Here is a 19,625-nt window from a genome sequence, read left to right as displayed (position 1 = left end):
CACAAGGGCCAAGCAACCAGCCAGAACAAGAGGTTGCATCTCTCCAAACAGGTGTGACCCAGCAGGTGCATGGTGAGAGAACTGGGGCCACCAGAAAACGAGCTGCAACATCTAGGGCGAGGACTGAGCAGGATACCACCACCAAAAAGAGAAACCCTGCATTTCTAGAGGCAGAATTGAGAATTTTAGTGCCAAGGGCACGAGAATGGATCGAATTGCCAACCAGGAAGCCGGGTGCCAGTGCAAAGAGAAACCTTTGGGACAAGATCACAGAGGAAGTGAACCAGGTGTCACCAGTGGTCAGAGATTGGCTAGCAGTGAAGAAAAGGCAAGTGTGTTTCTCCCCCTGATAATGTCATATGTGTGTACATATGTTACATGTATGTTTTGAGAATAATAGAAAGGTGTGTTTGTAGATAGTGCTACACTTCAATGTCACATGTGAACACAACCATGTCTAATAACCCACATTTATATATGAAACATGCACCATTGGTGTGATGTGAGGTTATGGGCACAGTTCTGCTCATGTGAAGTATGTGATGGGACAAAAGAAAGTGTGTTGTTGAAAAAGAGTTGTTGTAACATGTTCCATATGATGCTACTGAAACAAGAATGACCAAACTGTGCACATGTAGCTGGTGAGAAACTACACATCCCAGTATGCCTTCACATAGTTAAATTACTCCATAATAACAACACTGTCAAGCTATGGTGGAATGTGTAGTCTCACACCAGGTGGAGGTGCATAATTTGGCCATGGATGATGTCATTTCTGCATAGTGATCTATGTATGTGCATTTAGTGGCCTAATGAATGAGATGAGACACTGAAATGCCTCATAATGGAGACATTAATGTGTGTGTGGGAAACATATGGCTAAAAAACATAAGATCACCCACACTAGGAAATGTAACGTAGTCATGATGTTCACTAGCACAGTGGTGCACATATCTCCTGGTGATATTTGTATTTTTTAACTTGTAGGTGGTCAGACTTCAAAACTACACTGAAGAGGAAGATGACTGACCGGTACAACCACAGCATGTCCACCGGGAGGGGGCCTATGCCAGATCATTTGGGATATACCCCCCTGGAGCAGGACGCCTTGGATGTTATTGATGTGGCCGAGGTCAGGGGGATATCCAATATGGATAGTGAGCTCCCGGTGGAGGTCTTTGCTGCTGCTTTTGATGGTAAGTCACAGTAATGCATTGTATTTGGAAAGATTATTTTTAGTGCGTATGTGATGGTGACATTGTATTCAATTATTATCCTAGAAGAAGCAGAAACACAGGATGAACCGGCAGCATCTTCCTCTGCAGAGCCACAGGTGGAGCAAGTGGTCCAGCCTCCACCAACACGACACCCCCAGCCACAGGACACATGGGATGCCAGGTGGATGGTGATACTGGAGAGGATGGAGCAGCGAGGGGAGGAGTCTGCGGTCTGTCAGCAGAAGGTTATGGAATTTCTGGCAGATTGGAAGCCCACAAAGAGGCAGCAGTGTGAGGCCTTAAACCGCATCAATGACACTCTGGCGGCTGGCATGCAAAGCATTGTCCAGCAATTCAGCCGCCAGAATGACATTCTGGTGGAGCTGCTCACCACCGCCAGGTCCCTAAGGGACAATCCCCCATCTGCTGGCCCACCCCAAGCTGCTCCCCAACCTTCCACCTCTGCTGACCCTCCTGTGTCCAGTAGGGGAAGGCCGCGCAAGCCATCAGAGCCAAAGGCCCCTGTCCCCAAGGCCCCATCTAAAAAGGGGAAAAAAGGGCCAAAATAATGACGCCTGGTTCACTTCCTCTGTGGTTGGACCCCAAATGTTTAAATTGCACTGGACATCCACTTCCTGAGTTGGCCATCGATCCATTTTCGTGCCATGGGCATTAAAGTTCTTATTTTGACCTCTAGAAATGCAGGATAAATTTTTGGTGGTGTGTATCATGCTTAGTATTCACCCTGGTTGTTGCAGTACGTATTCTGGTGTCCACATTTCTTTCACCATTGCATTTGCAGGGTAACACATGTTTGGAGATATGCAACCTCTTGTTCTGGCTGATTTTTATTTTTGTGTATATTTTATATTTTATTTTTATTTATGACATTAAAGTGGCAAATAAGCTGTGATGCTGAACAGCAAATAAATTTATTTTCCCAATTACAACACAATTGTTGTATGTGTAATTTCTTGTGTGAAACAAATAATACATTTATGTGTACTTACTGACCAGGGTATTTTTGAGCATTTCTTGAAGTGTGGTAGAAGTTTCCCATGTGTAACCCTCTCCATGGCCATTCACATGTTCCTATCCAACTTTTCCCTGCTAATTAGTTTGTGTCAGCACATGTGCAGAGCAACTTAATAGGTGAGAAAGCAGTTTGTGTGCAGGTGAGGTAGCTCCTACATTAGTAGGTAAAAGCAGGTCCAGAACAATGATTTCCTCATGGAGTGGGTGAGGTAGACAAACAAGGGGCAAAAGGGACATTTGTGTAGGAATGCATATGTGTCCTCCCTAAAAAAAGATGTGTGAATCGGCCAAACATGATAAAATTGCTTGTGAACAAACATGTTTAACTATTTAAATATATATGAGTTTACAGTGTCATAAGCAGATGTAGGAATCCTTTGTTAGAGAGATGTGAGTGCAATAATGTGATTGGTGGCATCTTACATCCAGAGTGTAGTAAAATCCAATTCATAGCAGATCAGAAAGTGGTACAGGTCGGTATTTTGGGTACTATACAAAGATTGTGCGCAAAATAGTGGGCATGGGCTTAAAACATTGCTGAAACATCCTTTGTAGGTGTTAGATGTGGTTTATGTTATTGTATCATAAATACAAAACCTATGTTTGTATTAGAGTGAACACGTTGACACATGTCGACTTGTGTAGATTGAGTGTGCTACTGTGTAAAGTCTATGAAAGCACGTAGTGAATGTGTATAACTGTTTAACAAATACCTACCTTAGCATATATAAGCAGGTCTTACAAAGATTCTTACCTTAAATTAAACAAACCTTTAAATGTCGAGAAGTATAGAAAGATAAGCTTCCAATGTGTTTGAGTGCTGTGTGTGGCTTGCAGGTAGTGAAATAATGGTTTGGACTTAATAGACTGCAGCATTGCTTATTACATTCAGGTGTATGTGTTTGAGTAGTAATCAGCGTAAATTAGCAAACCCAGGCGTCCGCTGTCATGCGGTATCTGTAGGGGTGGTCTGAGGTGGCGGTTGGCGGCCGCCTGTTTTGTGTCCGAAATGAACGGTGCTTTAGCCGATCGAGCGGTAGTAGCACCGTTCATTTTTTGTGCACACCCCCGTGTACGCCCATGTTTACGCCCATTTTCCCTCATTATTTCGGCCGCTCCCCTCAACATGCCCCTATGCCGCCCCCAATGACCGTACTCTCGCGTACAGGTTTTTTCGCACGGAGAGACCCGTCCGTAAGCGTTGTGGAGTGGTCGCGCCTGTGCATTGGAGATGGTACGCATGCGCAGATCATTAAAAACCCCGGAACGTACGCGTACGGCCCAGCCGCACGAACCAGAATAAGGCCCAAAGAGAGATAAATGTCCAGCCAATCAGCTCCTTACTGACTATATTCAAACACAGCCTGTAACATGGCAGTTAGGAGATGATTGGCTGGATGTTTATCCCTCTTTATCACCCTTGAATTTATCTCTTGTTAAGGCTTAATACATCTGCCCCATGTTCTGCTATGTATATTAAAAATTCATTAAAATAATCGGTTGTTCCTTCCCATATGATAAAAATGTAATTGACATAACGTTTAGAAAAATAACAATGTTATTCTTGAAAGGATAGTCATTGTAGATGTAAGCCTCTCCCAACAGACAATGAAAATGTATTTTTTTTGGTGATATAGAGCATCCCCCCCTCCATACATCCCCCAATATAAGTAAACAGAGTTTTCTTTCTTAGGGAATAAGGAAGATGTGGTATATAGACAGATATACCCAGGGCCGTAATTACAGTAGGTGTGTGCCAGCATGGTCTTGCCTACAGCACATCTACACTGTGGCCCCACCGCTGGCACACAGCTAGTCTGCAGCAGTTGTGACATTGTGTCTCCTCCCCGCTGCACTGTGTTCTCAGCCAGCGGATCAGTTCAGTAACAGTGCCGCCTGCCCAGCAGAGCCCCGAGTCTAGGACACAGAGAGGTAGTGCCGAGCTGATGATGATTGGCGCTCCATCTCTGTGTCCTTCTAGACTTGGGGCTCTGCTGGGAGCCGCTGGCTGGAGAACACAGTGCAGCACAGAGGAGGCATGCTGTCACTCCCTGTAATGGGGTGAGTCAGGCAAGCACTAGTGGGTATTGGAAAGTGACCTACATAGGCATACATGACACTGGGGGGAGGTGGGGCACATGGCTGACACTGGGGGAAAAGGTTGGCATTACGCTACTAATTCTGTGGGCATTATGTGCATAAGGGGAGCTACTCCTGTGGGTATTATGTGCGTAAGAGGAGCTACTCCTGTGGGTATTATGTGCGTAAGGGGAGCTACTCCTGTGGGTATTATGTGCGTAAGGGGAGCTACTCCTGTGGGTATTATGCACCGGCTCCATTCACAAAAGTCTCCCAACAGTTTCCTCTTCTTCCTTAGTGGAATAGTACAATCTGTAATCTCGGGGCTGTGAAGTATAACCACCGAGACTGTTGGTTTCAGTCCAACTCCCCTCCAGGGTGGGGACATTAACTCTATTAGCCATTTCAAGGATATTCCCTCTGTGAGGGGGTAATCATAAAACAATATTTAATTATCTTTAAGCAACAATAACCTTATTCTTTATTATATCATCTATATTTATATCCGAATATACATTTTATTTCTGCGGTGTCACAAAAGTCAGTGGACAACTCACAGATAAAGATAAACTGTTGCAATGTTTTCCTCTATTGTCTCAGGTCACCAGGAAAGCTGAAGACTGAAATCTCTGTTGGGTTGATGTAGAACTTCGGAGACTCTCTACTCTAAGTAGAACAAGACTGTGAGGACATGGACTAAACTTCTGTGTCATACAGATCCCCATATTAATAGGTTGAAACACATTGCAAAGGTTCTATATAACATTCATAGCTATCACTCATTTTCCCAACAACAATCATCACAGACAGTACTTCAAAGGGGCGAAGACCAACTTACGAAGCTTCTCAGAAGAACCATCTCCAACAACAAGAGGAACCTTCACAAACGACTCTCATGGGAAACGACATCATTTTGTGTATAGGTTTCATTTATGAAAAATAATATTACATTTATTTTAATTACAATGCAAAACATGGGTAACATGCTAGTTATTTTTGTGTATATATATATATATATATATATATATATATATATATATATATATATATGCACTATAATGATGCTTTTCTTACAAATTGTGTAGTAGTTATAATTCAAAGATGAAAAAAGTACTATATAATTAAATAAATGTGAAGTAAGATCGTTATATAATTTATTATTAAAAAAAAGTAAAAAATGTATTATATTAAATATTTAAGCTCCTTCTGGAATAAATAAGTATGGACAAGTACAGCTTCAAGAGCTGAATAGAATCCCGCCCAAATTCGGCAGCTGTGTGGGATGCCGGCCGATCTAGTAGGGAGAATACTTGGTGCTCACCTTAGTGGTGTGGTGTGGCGTGGCCTTAGTGGTGTGGTGTGGCCTTAGTGGTGTGGTGTGGCGTGGCCTTAGTGGTGTGGCGTGGCGTGGCCTTAGTGGTGTGGTGTATGTCGCATATCAATAAAGGGATGAAACAAGGAATCAGTAAAATATGAATACATTTAATTAAACTAAATAGATGTCCTGGGTATCTCACAGTAATAGGCCAGAGAGGTATCACTCTGCGTGGCCTTAGTGTGGGGCTTAAGGGTGTTCTTTATGGGGACCCCTTTATACCATAGGTCCCTCACCTGGGACCTATGGCCACTCGCAGGTGACTGCAGCGGTCTCTGGTGGGGCAGGGAATGGGGGTGATGTGCATCTGACGCACTATGGGATCAAAGGGTTAATTGTATCTGGAGCAACGGGGGTGTTGTTGCAGCCAGATAATTGTCAATAACGATGTGCAGTGTTCAGTAACCAAATGCTGTAAGTTGGCAGAATGCTGTAAGCTGAAAAGATTGCTGACTGCGCTTACCATCCGAGGCTTGGGTGCCTCAAAGCGAGTCAGTGCGATGTGTTGTGTTTACCGCCGCAGGCATTTGGTATACTGAACACAGCAGAGTGATACCTCGCTGGCCTATTACTGTGAGATACCCAGGACATCTATCTAGTTTAATTACATTTATTCATATTTTACTGATTCCTTGTTTCATCTCTTTATTAATATGTGACATACACCACACCACTAAGGCCACGCCACACCACACCACTAAGGTCACACCACACCACTAAGGCCACACCACACCACTAAGGCCACACCACACCATACCACTAAGGCCATGCCACACTACACCACTAAGGTCACACCACACCACTAAGGCCACGCCACACCACTAAGGCCATGCCACACCACACCACTAAGGCCATGCCACACCACACCACTAAGGCCACACCACACCACTAAGGCCACACCACACCACACCACTAAGGCCATGCTACACCACACCACTTAGGTCACACCACACCAATAAGGCCACGCCACACCACACCACTAAGGCCATGCCACACCACACCTCTAAGGTCACACCACACCACTAAGGCCACGCCACACCACACCACACCACACCACTAAGGTCACACCACACCACTAAGGCCACGCCACACCACACCACTAAGGCCAAGCCACACCACTAAGGCCACGCCACACCACTAAGGCCACACCACACCACACCACTAAGGCCACACCACTAAGGCCACGCCACACCACACCACTAAGGCCACGCCACACCACTAAGGCCACGCCACACCACTAAGGCCACGCCACACCACACCACACCACTGAGCGCTAAGTATTCTCCCTAAATCACTGTCTATTCACGGGGTATTGTGGACCTACCCAAATACTCAGCAGCTCCCTACACACGACACAGGGCTTTCCAGATACAACCACTGACTACAATACTTATACAAATTCGAGCGCTCCTGCCTACTTTCCTACTACAATAGGACTTTTTTTTAAAGGGGCAATCACTTACAAGGCATGGCTTTGCCTACTATGTGTTCGGCCGACATTACATTCCAAGAATCTGTTTCCTGATGTAAGAGCACGCCTACTAACGGCCCATACACACTGAGGGATATTGAGCTGGAAGCAGCTCAGTTTTGTTGCTTGAGCTGCTTTCAGCTCAAAAGCCGCATAGTAGGCACTCCCGCATCATCACCGGCGGCCACTGATCATCTGCTGGTATTACCAGCAGATGAGCGACTGGGTGGTCAGATAGCGTCCTGATATGGAAAGTTGTCCACCACCACGAAAATCGCTTAGAGTGAAGATTTTTAGCCCAGAGAATCTCCCCATCTTTGCTGTCCATATATGCTGGGCAAAGTAGCCCAGTGTGTATGGACCTTATCTTTCCCTACTTTACATATGTTGGTTTTCCTGCTGTTGCTTCCAAACATCCAATCACAGCTACAGCCGATGGCGTTCCCCAGCAAGAAATAGCTTTACCCTGGGCAAAAGGATGAAGTTGGGTGGCTTTTGCCCAGGGTAATGCAGTGAAGCTGACATCAAAAGGAAAAGATAGACGCCCAACAAAACCATTGCAAACTCATTTGTAACTGCATGCACATACGCAGCCTATATACCGTAACGATAAACATCAACTACAGTATGCAAATAAACAGAGTGTGTACTGCGCTTAATAAGCAGCTCAGTATAAACATTGATAATATTGGTGCAAATAAATAGAGAGCTTGTATATATATATATATATATATATATATATATATATATATATATATATATATATATATAATGTACAATATCTCCAGAATTTGCGCTATGCTGTGTCGGTCGCTTGATAACACTTGATCCCCTACTAGAGAGATCGAAAAGCCAATATCCAAACCAAAAGTGCATGGTGGGTGTTTGTGTCTATATTATCTACTACTGGAAGGCACTGTGGCATCATTCGACTAATCTGGAGTGCCGATTACCTGCTTCACGAATATATATATATACACATAGTGGTAGATGCTCAAATTGACGCGGCTTGGGGGCATATCATACACCTGCGCAGGTATATGTAACCAATATCTCTGAATTCTATTACATAGTTACATAGTAGGTAAGGCTGAAAAAAAGACTTGCGTCCATCTAGTTCAACCTGGTATAGATATCCATTGCTGATTTGGTAGGTTCTGGTATTTTACAGACAAATTATATTTCTTATTTGTACCCATGGATGTTTTTCTCCAGTAAATGTTTGTCCAACTTTGCCTTGAACGCATTTAATGAGCCAGCCGTTACCACCTCTCTGGGAAGAGAGTTCCAGAGTTTGACTGTTCTGACCGTAAAGAAATTCTTTCTACTAGCTGAATGAAATCTTTTTTCTTCTGATCTATACTCATGCCCTCGCGTCCTAGATTCCTTTCTAGTAGAAAATAGGGTGTGTGACAGTTCCTTATATTGGCCCTTGATATACTTGTACATGTTGAGCATGTCCCCCCTTAAACGTCTCTTTTCTAATGTAAATAGTCCCAAATTGCTTAATCTCTCCCCGTAGCTTAAATTCTCCATTCCCCTAATAAGCTTTGTTGCACGCCTTTGGACTTTTTCTAATTCTATGATGTCCTTTTTATAGTGTGGGGCCCAGAACTGTACTCCGTACTCTAGGTGAGGTCTCACCAATGCTTTATATAGTGGCATAATTACCCTTGAGTCCCTAGTTTCCATTCCCCTCTTAATACATGCCAGAATTTTGTTGGCCTTTTTTGTAGCTACATTACAATGGGCACTACATCCTAGATTGCTGTCTATTTGGACTCCTAGATCCTTTTCAAGTATGGAATTACCCAGTTCCTCTCCGCTAAGGTTGTAACTTGCACACTGGTTGTGTCTCCCAAGGTGCATAACCTTGCATTTATCTACATTGAACCTCATCTTCCATTTTTTTGCCCACTCATCTAGAATTGCAAGATCATTTTGAAGCATGGTGACATCTTCTGGTGATTTGATGACTTTGCTAAGTTTTGTATCGTCCGCAAAGATGGATACATTGCTGAGTAACCCTATCCCAATATCGTTAATAAAAATGTTAAACAAAATGGGCCCCAAAACCGAACCCTGGGGCACTCCACTTAGTACCGGTATCATATCTGATACGGCACCATTCACAACCACTCTTTGTTCTCTATTACATAGCCAATTCCCTACCCATCTGCAGATATTTTCACCCAATCCTAGGTTCTCCATTTTATTAATCAATCTCTTGTGTGGGACAGTATCAAATGCTTTAGCGAAATCTAGGAAAATCACATCTACAGCATTTCCATTATCGAGGTTTTTGCTAACCTCTTCATAGAACCCTAGTAGATTAGTTTGGCATGAACGATTTTTCACAAACCCATGTTGGTTAGTACTGAGTAGACGGTGATGATCTAAATATTCCTGGATACCATCCCTTAAAAATCCTTCAAATAGTTTACCCACAATTGATGTTAAACTAACGGGTCTGTAATTAGCGGGATCTTCCTTTTTTCCTTTTTTGAATATTGGCACTACCTCTGCTATTCTCCAATCTTTTGGTACTATACCTGACGATAGTGACTTGCTAAAGATATAATGTAGGGGGGTAGCTAGTTCATCCCTTAATTCCATTAATACCCTCGGATGAATCCCATCTGGCCCTGGTGACTTATTTGTTTTGAGTTTGCTTAGCCTCAGTATTATTTCCTTCGGCGTGAAATCCACAATGAGATCTGGCTTATTTGTCCCGTTTGTGGTAAATGTTCGTTCCACAGTCTGCTCTCCCTTAGTAAATACTGATGAGAAGAACTCATTTAACAGTTTTGCTTTTCCCTTGTCCTCAGTAACACTTTTTCCACTAGTATCAGTTAGTGGGCCTATGTTTTCCTTAATTAAACGTTTACTATTTATGTATTTAAAAAACTTCTTTGGGTTGGTTTTGCTTTCAGTGGCTATGCACTCTTCATATAATATTTTAGCTGCTTTGATTACCCCTTTACAAGTTTTGTTTGATTCTTTGTATTTTGCGAACGCCTCCTCATTCAAGTTATTTTTATAGAATTTAAAGGCTCTGGTTTTATTGTTGATAGCTGACCTTACTTCTTTGTCCAACCATGGTGGCTTTTTTTTGTTGAATTTACCTTTAGTTACTTTAGGAATGTATTCAATAGTTAGTGAATCAAGCACCTTTTTTAGAGTATCCCACATTTCCTCTGCATTTTTTCCCTCCATAACCGTTTCCCACCCAATTCCTGTTAGGGCTTCCCTGAATAATTCAAAGTTCGCTTTTCTGAAGTTTAGTATTTTTGCAGATCCTTTTTGATGTAATTTACTGAAGTTGATTTCCAGTGAAACCATATTGTGATCACTATTCCCTAATTGTTCAATTACTTTTGTGTTTGAAACTAAGTCTGTGTTATTTGTTAATACTAAGTCCAAGAGCGCCTCATCACGAGTTGGAGTTTCTACCGTTTGTGTAATAAACTGGTCTTTAAGTAAGCTTAAGAACCCATTGCTTCTTGCTGATTTACCTGTTTCGTTTTCCCAATCAATGTCGGGTAAATTAAAATCCCCCATAATTAATACCTGACCCTGATTTGATGCTTGTTTGATTTGGTTTAAAAGAAGAGACTCTTCCCTTTCATTTATATTTGGTGGTCTATAGCATACCCCTATTATAAATTTGTTTTTTGGTTTCTTATTATTGTCGGTTATCTCTGCCCACACTGTCTCTGAGTTGTCGTCTTCCAGGTCTGTGCTCATATTTTTCTCACATGATGTTAAGTTATTATTTACATATAGGCACACACCCCCGCCCCTTCTATTTTCCCTGTCTTTCCTGTAGAGTGTATATCCCTCCATGTTTAATGCCCAGTCATGCGACTCATTACACCATGTTTCTGTAATACCAATGATGTCGTAGTCATCCCTACTGATCACCGTTTCAAGTTCCCCGATTTTACTCACTAAGCTTCTTGCATTAGCCAGTAAGCATTTTAATTTATGTTTATTTTTAGATATGGCTCTAATATTTTACTAGCTTCCTCTTTCCCCTCTCCCCTTCAATAGACTCTCTACAGGCCTCCCCACCATGCACACTGCCTGCCCTCTCCATAGTTCCGGGAATTCTTCCTCTGTCATTCCCTCCTTCCCGTATACTAAGATCATCTGTACCTAAGAACTGTAATGGGATAACGTGACTGTTACAACATAACATTTTATTACATGACATTCCTGATGCACCCTGAGAGTTACCCCCGATTATACCCTTGTTATGTCCCAGGACTTTGTCTATGTCTCCGTCCCCCCCCCCATCTCCTTCCCCCATATGATTCCTGATCCCAGTCCGGCTTCTCTCCCTGATGGTCCCATAATGTCTTGCTGCCCCCACCCCCCCGTCGCCTAGTTTAAAATCTCCTCCAACCCTCTAACCATCCTTCCCCCCAGCACCGCAGCCCCCTCCTCGTTCAGGTGCAATCCATCACGGCAAAAAAGATGGCGCCTGACCGAGAAGTCCGCCCAGTGTTCCATGAACACGAATCCCTCTTTCCTACACCAATCCTTAAGCCACACATTTACCTCCCTGATCTCCCTCTGCCTCCCTGAGCTAGCACGTGGCACTGGTAATATTTCCGAGAAAATTACCCTAGATGTCCTCACCTTTAATTTCTTACCTAATTCCCTATACTCTTTCTTGAGGACATCCCACCTACCATTGACTTTGTCGTTGGTGCCGATGTGCACCAAGACCGCCGGGTTGCTCCCAGCCCCTCCCAACAATCTGTCGGCTCGGTCCGCGATGTGCCGTACCCGAGCACCCGGGAGGCAACAAACCGTGCGGCGATCGCGGTCCCGATAGCAGATTGCCCTGTCTGTTCTCCTAATGATGGAATCCCCTACCACCACTATCTGCCTTGGTACCTCACTAACTGTCATCCCGTTTGAGCTAGAGGGACCGCTCCTCTGGTTGCTAGAGGGAGCCGTCTCCTCCAGCTCCGTCATTTCGTCTCTATCCTCCCCCGAAACTTCGTCCAACCGGGCAAATTTGTTCGGGTGTGATAGATCAGAGATGTCGTTCCTGTCCCTCCTGTCCCTCTTGTTTCCCCTTCTAACCGTGACCCAGCTGGCTACCTGATCCTCCTCCTCTACCAGTGACCCCATCTGCAACTCCTCCACCGTTCTATTTAGGCTTTGCTCAAGATTGGAAATATCCCTCAGTCGCTGAACGGTCCGCTCTAGATCAGTGACCTGGGCTTCCAGGGCGGACGTTCGCTCACATCTCGTGCAGATGTATTCGCACTGGGACTCTTGCTCCAGGTGCGCATACATCTTGCACAACATGCACTGAGTGAGATTCTCAATCAGGGCCCCACCCATTTTATCTACCTCCCTGCGACTAACCCCCTAGTATACAGTAGAGAGTTAAATTACAATGCAATTACACACTACAAGTTAATTTTTATCAAAATATAAGAAAGTTGATACTTATCTGTTCCTGCAGCTGTGTCACACTCCTGGTGTCCTCACACCTGTATCTGTCCGCTTCCTCTGTAATTTCTTCCAGTTGCACGTTTTCCACAGTGGCCCACTCTCAGATCATGCAGCACACTATCTGCACTTTGTGGACCCTTTAACAGGTCAGGCACCTGAGCAGATAACCACTCCCACCTTCAGCAAAAGTCTGAGCAGATAACCACTCCCACCTTCAGCAAAAGTCTGAGCAGATAACCACTCCCACCTTCAGCAAAAGTCTGAGCAGATAACCACTCCCACCTTCAGCAAAAGTCACTCCTTCTTGGATATAACTCTGCACTTATTTAAAAATGGCACTTAGAATAAAATGGCAGTTCAAAATTCACAAGTTCATACATTATCATGTAGTGTTCAAGATTGGTTGCTAAAACTATTCAGTGTGCCGGGGGAACCAATGTCTTGTTACTTACTAAGTATTAACCCCTCCCTCATGCACCTGAAAAGTTTTACTGAACTAATTTGAGCATCTACCACTATCTGTATGTGTGTTGTGAGAGGCAGAGAGGAGCTTGCATTAGGTGGAGATGCAGGTCCTGATATGCCACATGGAGTAGTCTGGGGTTGCTCCAAGGTAGGTAGCTCTTAGTTCAGATATACCAAGTAAGGAGCCATTATCATGTGGCTCCTTGCTGACTAATTGTAGACCCAATTTAGGGTAACAGTGGTGTGGGGTGTGGTGCCCCTGGACTGGTTGGGCTGGGTGGCTTTAGTGCGGCATGCCCTTACATTTTATTAACACTTTTCCCTCACTAACACTCTCTCTCTTATTTTAATTACATTTCATTTATCTCTCTCTTTATGTATAGCTTCGGCTTCCTATCACTAATTATTAACACTTAATATCTCACTGGCATGCCGCACTGGGCCTCGTAGCTTATGATAATTTTTGGGGTGCCACACCCTGCACCTAGATATAGCGCTAGGGACCCCCAATATACAGAGAAGCCTTGATGCAGCTTGGGGGCATATCATACACCTGCGCAGGTATATATAACCAATATCTTTGAATTCTATTATCATGTATCGTTCAAGATTGGTTGCTAAAACTATTCAGTGTGTCGGGGGAACCAATGTCGTGTTACTTACTAAGTATTAACCCCTCCTTTGAATGCACCTGAAAAGTTTTACTGAACTAATTTGAGCATCTACCACTATCTGTATGTGTGTTGTGAGAGGCAGAGAGGATCTTGCATTAGGCGGAGATGCAGGTCCTGATATGCCACATGGAGTAGTCTGGGGTTGCTCCAAGGTAGGTAGCTCTTAGTTCAGCTATACCAAGTAAGGAGCCATTATCATGTGGCTCCTTGCTGACTAACTGTAGACCCAATTTAGGGTAACAGTGGTGTGGGGTCTGGTGCCCCTGGACTGGTTGGGCTGGGTGGCTTTAGTGCGGCATGCCCTTACATTCTATTAACACTTTTCCCTAACTAACACTCTCTCTCTCTTATTTTAATTACATTTCATTTATCTCTCTCTTTATGTATAGCTTCGGTTTCCTATCACTAATTATTAACACTTAGTATCTCACTGGCATGCCGCACTGGGCCTCCTAGCTTATGATAGTTTTTGGGGTGCACCTAGATATAGCGCTAGGGACCTCCAATATACAGAGAAGCCTTGACGCGGCTTGGGGGCATATCATACACCTGCCTCACTGCAGGTGAGGCAGGTGTAAAACCCCACCCAAATCTAATTATCTCTGCACAAGTAACACCTGCCTCACCTGCAGTGCACATGGTTTTGTCCATCTAAGAAATATTTTGTCAGAAAGAGTGAACTAGAATAAGGGCCTCAGTTCCTGCTGGAGCCTGCTGAAAAATAGCCCTGTATATATGATATATATTTGATTAAAATGAAATAAAATAAGTAACATGTAGCATGCCGTTTATTAAAAAGTAAAGAAAGTAAAAAACATGTCACCTTGAACCTTGAATGAAAAGTTTACAACTCCTTTTGGAGTATTTGTGGGGTTGGTGAGTATGCCGTGACCAGGATGTTAATTGGGTCTGAGGCTGGTCCCTGTGTCACTGAAAGTTTTTATGTTGGGAGGCACAGTCCCTAACTGACCCTAACTTTACCTCCTTCAGCAGTTTCCTTCACAGTGCGGCAGAATCCTCATGCCGGAGTGCTTCCTCTGTACCTGAAGTTTGGGTTGGCGCTTCCGGTACATTGGATGAATAGTGGCAAGCTGAGAATGCCATTTGGAGCTGCCAAGCACGCTGTGTTGCCGAACACACTGACCGGAAGTGCCAACCCGAAATCCCGGTACAGAGGAAGCGCTCCGGCATATATAAGCGCTCTATTTCTTTGCAAGATAAACATCAACTGCTCGGGTAGCCCTATGGCTATACAGACCCGATGCTTTTGTATATACATGATCGCAGTTGATAGCATATAAATGCCACACCCCAAAACTGTCACTTCCCGGCAATCATTGTACTGAAACCGACGCGACCTATGAGCAGTCTGACGATAATCGCTGCGAACATTGGCTTTGCAATCAAACATGAATTAGGCCCTATATATTTTCTGATGCATCTCTGGTAGAACCAACAGTTTTGCTTGAACATCAGAAATGCGGTAGAGCTTTAGGAATATCATCTATATATACAGATGGAGCCGCCAGATGACGGACTGGCTGACTGGGACGCACAAGAGTCTCACTCGCTCGTGCGTCCCCGTCAGCAAAACACGGATCGGGGATCAATGACTTCCCTGCCCCGCTCCGCTTCAGGGAGATGGGCAGGGAGTGGGAGCAGGCTGGGTGCAGAGCGGCAGGAGAGACGGGCGGAGGACTCTGACAGAATAGTGCGCGCAAGCGTCTCGTACGCGCGTACAAAACGGCGGCTGGAGGGGGGGAGGCGATTGGTGATAGAATCTCCAAGAGCAGCTCAAATGAGAGCTGCTCCATCTGTATGTCTAGTGTCCATGAGTCTCCGAAACACTGCCATCTGCTGGCAGAGAGTGAAACTACCGAAGGTTTGCTTTAAGCGGGCTTACTAGTGGGTTACTATGTCCGGATTAGTCATAAAGGGGAGTATGAGAATATTGCCCCATCGTCCACAGAGGGAGATTCTGTGAGAAGCATAGTCTTTCATATATATTCCAGCTAAATGGAAGTAAAGATAAAAAGAGTGATCTTCCTTGGGTATGGGTCATAGGGTTGACTCAATGTAGGTTGTCATACATTGGGTTGACCATGGAATATCGACAGGGCTTAGGTCAACACCTGAAATACTCTAGGTTGACATGGTTAAAGTTGAGACAGGGTCGGAAGGTCAACTCAAGTATTAGATTGTCAATGAGTCAAAATGTCAACATGCGGTTCTCACATTTTTCCGGCCCGAATGTCGACATGGACACTGTATCAGTGTACCGCTGCACACGCCATGCTTTGGGCCCGGTGCCTCATTGCACTCGACACACTATTAGATTCTCCCACCACGCCATAGTGGATTTTAGGGGATGAAATGTCGATCTTCAATGGATCGACCTAGTGACCGTATCCCTCTTCCTTTGGTATAAGTTTATCAACATTCGAGCGAGGGCCTGTGTCAGAGTTATGCGCAATCCCGATGTTTTCTCAGTTTATTGATTGTTGTCCAACCACTGTAGTTCCTAGCCTGTTAAAATGACGGAGCAACATAACAGTAATGTCAATATTAAGTCCCCGTTTTTTCCAAGCCGAGATGCTGCACACAACTCAACCATTTGCAAACACCCTGAAAAATCCAGCTAAACATATTTGTCACTCACCGCTCCCCTATTATTATTGCAGACCTCTGCATGGAATTATTGTTGTCATTGTGCCCTGCTGACCTCAGCCACAGACCATGTTAGTTACAGTACCATTCTGGTCTTTTGTGCAGGATGCCAAGGGTTCATTGCAGTGGCGTAAGTTTGTTCCAGTTGCCTGGAGGCAAGATATATGTTGGTGCCCCCCCCACACGCACACACACACACACATACACAACACAATAAAACCTTATATAAAATATATATATATTTATGTTAACAAATATAGATAGATAACACATATATCTCTCAGAACTCAGCCACAGAAGCAATATTGTTGGCTTTTAAATAACTGTTTTATACTTGCAGGGGGAGGAGAGGTGCCCCCTTGGGAGCAGGAGCCCGGTGGAAGATGACTCCATTGCCTCCCAGAGTTCTGCCTCTGGTTCGTTGTTCTCTGTCCGTCACTACAGCTGCTTGCACCCTGTGCCCCGCTGGTACAGGCAACTCTAGCCTCTGTATTGCTAAAGTTCCCGTTGGTTCCAAAGTCTGGGTGATGCCATGTTGGCCTGGGTCAGGTGACTGCTGCACCCCCAATGCAGGCACAATTCCTGGCCTCCTAACAGCTGATTATTCAGTTTTGTTCTATTTGTGTAGTTTCCAATTGTAAAATGCAACGTAACATGCTGTGCTATTTAAGAAACAAGTCATAAATAATATTAATAATAATAACAACAACAATAATAATACATATAATAATAACACTACTAGCTGCAATCAATAATTTTATATTCATATGTAATACATTTCTTTCAATGTTTATTTAAATATTTCTGATTAACTGAATGCTATATTATATATTAAATATATTAAATTCATTTTAAATCAGTTTATTATGATGCTTATAAATTGCAATGAATTAATGTGACACATTAAGCTTTGTTTTGTGTTAACATGTAACAACATCCTACTTATTTGTATAAACCTAAACAGCTGGGGCGGTTTTCATTATCATTTGCATAATCCATTAAAATGAGACCGTCCTGTAGATAGAAATAGCCAGTGTTACATTTCATATTAACGTATCATATCTTCCACTGAAGACGTGAACTATGGAGGCAGAATACAATGTGCAACGTGTGAGCATTCATGTTGCCGCTGGGGTTACTTATATAGCAGGACTTATTCTAAATGGATTTATCGTTGCGGTGAATGTCACTGAATGGATCAAACAAAGACCCGTGGCCTCTACTGACCACATTCTCACCTCCCTCGGGGTCACACGATTCTTCTATCAATCCGCCTGCCTGTTGGACATATTTCTACAGAATCTCTTTACAGAAATTCATACTCCGTATGAAATAATTGTTGGCTGTATTTTTGCAATCTCCTTCTATGCCAGCATCTGGTTGGCCAACCTTCTCTCTGTTGTCTTCTGCCTGAAGATCTGCAACTTCCCCAGTGTCTTCTTCCTACGTCTGAAGATAATAATATTACAGAGGGTCGTCCATCTGATCATCGCTTCCGTGTTGGGGTCCATTTGTTACAGTTCAATATATTTTGTTATAGTTACAACTGGAGTTTTTACGATCTCATCAAACACAACAAATAACTGGGAAAGAGTTGAAATAGAAAATTATTTGTTTTTATGGTGGAATGTCATGTCGTTCCTCATGTTCTTCATGTCATCAGTCCTTCTCATCTCCTCTCTGTGCCATCATACGTATAGGATGAGATGTGACGGAAGTGCAACAGGACAACTGGACACTTATTACAAGACCATAAAGTTCTCAACCGTTTCTTTGTTGAGTTACATCTTCTATTTCATCACCCATGTTACGGTCTGGTTCTACCAGGGATCACTTGATGATGTAGGCGATAATTTTTTGTTGAATATTTTTCCAACTCTGCATTCTATCTACGTGATCTATGTCACCGTCAGACTACGGAACCGTTTCCTTAAGATTCTTCAATGTGGATCCAAATGCTGGCTAAATTGAAGATGTTATTATCCCAAACCAGAAGGGGGCAATCATTAGATTACTAGTTAGATAAATCAGACAAAAACACACAAGGCCCATTCATATGATAGTTCAGATCCAATTAATAAACATATTATTGAACTATTTAATACACATATTATTGGACCAAATAATTGGATTAATTGGATCATATTACTGGATCAATGTAGATCTTTTTATAGCCCGGTGTGTGTAAAATGACCTCCAGCTCATTACTGCAAATTCCCTCATATCTGGGTTGATCGCTACACACAGTACATCCATTTAGCCTCCCGGGTTTTTATGAAAAAGGTTTTCAGATATAAACCACAAGAGCTATACTGTACCATACCAGGCTCCCATTGTCTACTCTACAACAGGCGGAACACCTACATCAGTGGTTCCCAAACTTTTTTTAATCACGGCACCCTAGAGTATCAAAATGTTTGCACGGCACCCCTAGGCCCCCCAAAAATTAATTAGATTGGGTTTATATGCGAGTCCTAGGGTCAGTTATGTAGTAACGGGCAGGATTTGGTTCTGTTTGTACACATTTTATTATTGTCAGCCACCAGCACTGGTTTTGCCCATAAATAATTAACCATAAATAATTTGAATTGGTCTTGGACCACCAACCCAGGGCACCCCTGCATGTGTTCCGAGGCACCCCAGGGAACCACGGCACACAGTTTGGGAACCACTGACCTACAACATGACTTAAAAAAAAAATTAAATGAAATATACAATTATAAGGCAGTAACCATTACCACAATACACAGACCAATCATGGGTCTTATAGGAACACAATAACTTCCCATTCTTCTGCTCTTACAATGTGTCCTTAGTACATGACTCCTACTTCATCCTATACTCTGTACATACCGTGATTTACCTGGATTTCTGCTCCACAAGCCTGAAGGCTTTTTTAGTCATACAGTAGATGTTAAATGAAGTCCTACTGTCTAGAGGGGGACTGGTTCTACCATATTGTCAGTACACAGATGCCCATCTTCTCTATCATTGTGTGGGAATAAATACTCTACTGGAAGTGGATTTAATGTTATAATCTGTACATATATCATCTGACTTTATAATGAAAAACTGAACACAAATAAAAACTTCTTAGTAATCATGCCTAATAACAATTGGCAGAACAGAACTCATCCGGAGCAGACTCTTCTGGAAAGACCAACATG

At 43.3% G+C, this 19,625-nt stretch overlaps 1 protein-coding gene across 1 annotated transcript; it reads left to right on the top strand.

Annotated features, from left to right (window-relative positions):
• Positions 1-17,541: 17,541 nt before the first annotated feature.
• On the top strand, positions 17,542-18,429 carry LOC146063071 (taste receptor type 2 member 4-like). Its single transcript, XM_083175085.1, has one exon. The coding sequence runs from the start codon at positions 17,542-17,544 to the stop codon at positions 18,427-18,429; it is 888 nt and encodes a 295-aa protein (XP_083031211.1).
• Positions 18,430-19,625: the final 1,196 nt, after the last annotated feature.

Source organism: Crinia signifera, chromosome 3 (assembly GCF_055691185.1).
Source record: "Crinia signifera chromosome 3, ASM5569118v1, whole genome shotgun sequence".
NCBI classification, from domain to species: Eukaryota; Metazoa; Chordata; class Amphibia; order Anura; family Myobatrachidae; genus Crinia; species Crinia signifera.
Note: the sequence above shows the minus strand (reverse complement) of the source record. Positions and strands in the feature narration are given on the sequence as shown.

Coding starts and splice junctions, on each gene's coding strand:
- LOC146063071 (XM_083175085.1), top strand. CDS start 17,542: ATGGAGGCAGAATACAATGTGCAACGTGTGAGCATTCATGTTGCCGCT.